Source organism: Antedon mediterranea, chromosome 10, assembly GCF_964355755.1.
Source record: "Antedon mediterranea chromosome 10, ecAntMedi1.1, whole genome shotgun sequence".
Classification (NCBI taxonomy): Eukaryota; Metazoa; Echinodermata; class Crinoidea; order Comatulida; family Antedonidae; genus Antedon; species Antedon mediterranea.
In genome coordinates, this window is record NC_092679.1 from 7,302,337 (window position 1) to 7,307,378 (window position 5,042).

The 5,042-nt window shown below is 34.9% G+C and overlaps 1 protein-coding gene across 1 annotated transcript; it reads left to right on the top strand.

The window, feature by feature from the left end:
- The first annotated feature begins 1,152 nt into the window (after positions 1-1,152).
- On the top strand, positions 1,153-3,725 carry LOC140060002 (univin-like). The gene is made up of 2 exons (XM_072106024.1): positions 1,153-1,759; positions 2,651-3,725. The coding sequence occupies exons 1-2, from the start codon at positions 1,459-1,461 to the stop codon at positions 3,466-3,468; spliced, it is 1,119 nt and encodes a 372-aa protein (XP_071962125.1). The 5' UTR covers positions 1,153-1,458; the 3' UTR covers positions 3,469-3,725.
- The last annotated feature ends 1,317 nt before the right edge of the window (positions 3,726-5,042 follow it).

Genomic DNA, 5,042 nt, shown 5'->3' on the forward strand with positions numbered 1-5,042 from the left:
CACCAGTGTACTTGCAATCCATTTTTCGTAATAATTGTACAAGTATAATATGTCTATTTAACAGATGCTGTTTGTGTACCTCTATTATTACAATTAGTAGATAGTAACTAATTTCAAAGTGTACTAAAAAGTATATGTAAATCAATTGTGTTGCGTAGCACTGTGTAAAATATATATAAATCATACTGTAAATTATAGAAACTGTTTCTACAATTTACAGTATATACTAAAAAGTATAGTTGTTCGAACCATTTATTTTTTTACATGCCGTGCATGTTATTTCCTCAATACATTTTGAAAAATCGATATTGTGATCATTAAAAAAAATGTAGGCCTATAGTAAGGGATTTTAATTTTAAAAACATGGTCAAATTTCGACCCTTTTTATTTTTTGACCTAACGCAAGATAATATTATCAAATTAAAATTGTGTATTTTTTATGATTATTTTTTCATATGACATGCGCAGAATGTGTTCAGAGAAATTTTTAAATTTTGACCCTGACATAACTAGTTAAATTACTATGATCATACACACTAGGCCTATATGCCAATATTACCGCATAATAATTGAATTTTAAAAAGTCGATATTTTGTCAATTTTTTGTAAAAAAATATTCTTTTCAAAGTAGATCCTCACTAGTATTTTGCTTAAATCCAGTTTTTCGAAAAAAATCCCTGTACTATACAGGGATTTCGACCATGAGTAGAATCACGCTATGTGTTCAAACGTATTGTACTATATACGGTAGGCCTACATGGATTTTTTTCGAAAAATGAGCAAAATACGCACTTTTTAAAACACTGTTATTATGCAATACCGGTAGTATTGCTAAATAAGTGCATATATTGCGTTATAACATTTTATAGACGTATAGTAACCATTTATGTCAAAAAATAAAAAGGTCGAAATTTGGCCATTTGAAACAAAAATTCCTGTAGGCCTACTATAACTAATTCGTGTAATATATAGCGTGTGCAGAATTAACGTTTTGTTTTATGGGATACACACATTTTTTACTATTTTTTTACAAAGGGGATGAACATATCAGACAATACTGTAATAATCGTTCTGTAATTGGCCGATACAGATGAGTAGCATGATGAGTCAGCCAATCAGGGGGTCCAATTATTGCGACTAGACAGACGATCTCAACATCTTTCAGACTGGAGTAAAAAAAGCATTTCCGACTGAAAGTTCATCTGGCATTAACATACTGACCCACCACGAAGTAAGCTATTTATTTGCGTTCAAATGCCAAGCCGCATGACAACATACAGGGCGCAGATGTAAGTGGTTTAGTCATTCGAAAACGTCACATAAACTTTTAAAAACAGTTTTAAAGCAAAGCTTTACAGTAGTCCCGCGTGGAGGAAAAAGTAATTTTGTCGCGGCGAGTTTTACCCCGAGGGTGGTGTAGCTCACTCACTTGACGGTGATTTACGTGAAACTGACAAAATGAGGGGTTGTTTACCTGCAGTACAATGGTTGGTGTTAATCTTTATTGTTTTTTTATTGGAAGTTGTTGATGGAGAGACAAAGAATTGGGACAATAGCATGGAAAGTCGAATCCTTCGCTTCTTTGGTTTGACTCAGAAACCAAAAATTGGGGTAAACGCTACGGCTCCTCGCTATATGATTGATATGTACAGAAGGATAGAGGAACAGCATCAACGCAACATCTTCACGACTAGTAGCCGATGCGGATTCGATGACAATGATATTCCGGGCAACACAGTTAGAAGTTTGCAAAATACAGGTATGTCAACTATACATTAGAAAAGATACCTCATAGCCGATGCGTAACACACAAAATAGTCTTCTATGGTTAAGGAACGACAAGTGCACTATCTCTTAAAGTATAGGCTACTAGGTCTTGATTGAACGAAAACCACTATAGTTTCTACCTACAGTATATTTCGTTGAACAAAAAACGACCTATAGTTTTGGTATAGAAATAATTGGATAACACAATTATTTTACACCCGCCCCCCCCCCCCCCCTCCACCTCCACCTTTCCACCTATCTATACTCGATTTAGACGATGTGGAGTAACATAGACTTTAAAAGGAGGATACCTTTTCTTTATATTAATATTTTTTGTGAAATAACTTGGATTGCAATGAATAATGGTAGTTGACATACGGTACCACTTGTTGCAGTACGGGTGATAAAACCTAAATACCAGCCAAAGTATTTTAACTAATTTTTAAATAATTTCTACGTGTTTGTATGTAAATGTCTCGCAGTGAGATGGTTGTATATCATTGTAATGACTTGAAAACAATAATTCCTTAGTGCCCAGCAATTTTACAGAAAATTTTCGACCACCACAGCTTTTGCGTAACTGCCTATAAACCCAATGTAATACCGTAATAAATTATAAAGATCTATAGTAAGCATACGTTGCTGATACTGATATTTGACATTTAAGAAAATAAATCAAAAAAATCACCTTATTTATTTTTTACCTTTTGCTGCTGATGTCCGTCATTTATTGCGCGATATACGCATACCGTACGCGTTGGTCTATCCATTCAGACCTTTGCAATAAACTGAATAAAGATATAAAGTATGTTGACTATAATAGTAATAACTTATATTTTTATTAATTAATATAATGTATTATCATTATCATTCTTATTGACAGGTCTGAGCATGCGTAAATCAAGCACCGGAAGTGGCCGTTACCATCAGTTGCTTTCCTTCAACCTGTCAACAATCCCAGAGACCGAAAGTATAACAAAAGCTGAAATCAATTTTGGAATTTTTGAGAACCGAGATGAGGCAAACAATAGACACACGGCAGTTAAAATTTCTCTTTATCAATTACTTAAACGAAACAAATTTAATGAAAACAATCTTCTTGACGATCAACCTATTTTAGAGTTTCATTCGTTGCATAACTTTACATCCGAATTTGACGAATACGCAGTCATTGGTATTCTAGACCTGGTCGAGAAATTTCGCTCGCAATCGATGAAGAATCTTCAACTATACGTAGCTTTTCAATTTAGCGGTAATTCGTTAGACAGCGAAAGAGATCTACTCTCTAGTCAAACGTCCCTAATCGTCGTGTCAATAGACCATAGCCAGTGCAAGAGTCGGATCCGGCGTGACGCAGAACCCGCAGACGTCCACAACAACAATCCAAACATCTGTAAAAGAAATCGACTACTCGTGAATTTCAAAGACGTAGGATGGGATGATTGGATTATCGCACCGATGACGTATCAAGCGTATTATTGTGCTGGGGAATGTCCCTTCCCAATGAACGAAAGACTTAACACAACAAACCACGCTATAATGCAGACTTTGGTCGTGTCATTAGACAAATCGGCCGCACCTCCCGTCTGTTGTACACCGACAAACTTATCACCGATTTCAATGTTGTATTTTGATACGAATGACAATGTTGTTCTTCGCCAGTACGAGGACATGGTGGTACAAGAGTGTGGATGTAGGTAGACATTCCTACGTGTACTGTTTACACAGTTCTTCAGATGAATTGTTTATTTTAGTAAAATTAAATACACAAATATAACGGTATAATAAACGCAAAAACACGCTAAAAATGCTTAAAATAGGTAGCTCACGTGTTACTATTGTTTATTCGCTACAAACAACGTATGACGGGACTTGTTGAGAATATGTAAATAGTTTACTGCATTCCATTGTGTTCAATCAGAACTATTACATAGTTATTTAAACGTGGGTGGTGAGGGGGGGGGGGGGGAGTAGAAGAAGGAAAACAATAAATAGAATCGCAACATGGAATAAAGCGAAGCTACGTTAAAATAAAATTCAGAACTTCAAAACATATCATGCAATAGCAGGGTTTGATTCAGACCAATTGAACAACGCACTGTATTCCCTCTTAACATCGGATGTTACTCTCCAGACATATTTAATCCTAAATAGCACAAATCAAACCAATTTAGACAGCAATATTGCAGAATAGTACCGACTGAGTAATCTTCCAATGTTAATCCTACAGGCATAGCAAAAGAGTTTTCTTAACATGTAAAAGATTTAATGTACAGTTCACTGTTACCTGAGGCCTTGTACTCTATAATCGACTTTTTAGTATTAAGCACACTTAGTGCATTCTGTTATTTCTATAGGCTCATTTTCTTGTCTAGTCGACCATTCAATATTATTCAATATCACATTCATGACTTAATTAACGGAACATCGCCAATTTAATTGTTTCTTTGTTCCTCACCTTGTGTGAGTGATGTGCAATATATTATTCGTACAATAAAGGGCCGGGGGCCGTTGAATGTTTTTGGAAAAAATTAGGATTCGTGGTTTTGCGTGACGTGAGGGTCAGAGCGTATTTAGCGCGCTAAAGCTTAGTTCTCTCGCAAATGAATTGACCACCAATCACAAGCGAACACAATTAAGATAAGCCATCGTGTCGTGATTGGTCAACTCATTTGCGTTGCGCTTACGTATTTGCGTTGCATCCTAATGAGAACCCAGCTTTAGGGTTAGGGTTGTATACGCTTATTTAGTACAGTACCGTATGATACATTATTTATTGTACGGTATTATTGACGCTAGAAAATATGTCCTACGTTTTGGACCAATACTTCTTTTTTTATTTAAAAATATTGTTTGTGTTTATTTTTAGAACCGATAAGTTTGCATAAAACACGACAGTACGTGTGTATCTCCAACCAGGAGTATAACTTGGTACGGTGCATGATAACAAGTGAATGTTATTTGTTTGATGTATTTGGTAAGTGTTCGATACAAGTGACGTCATAATGATCATTAATTAATCTAATTAATAATTAAGAAGGAGTTCGCGATTGCTAACAAAATGTAAACATTTTTATATGGAGAAAATAATTATTTAAATAAAATGCTTGAGTGAACATTCGTATACAATTTCTTTGGTTTTTCCACCAATTTTGTAAACAATTATTTTATTTCATAATAACAAACCTGTGTTCAGGAATCACAGAACAATTACTTGTTTTAGTCTAAAAGGGTCAAACTAGTTTGATAGTGTAGACAGAGCTTTAAGCTTTCAA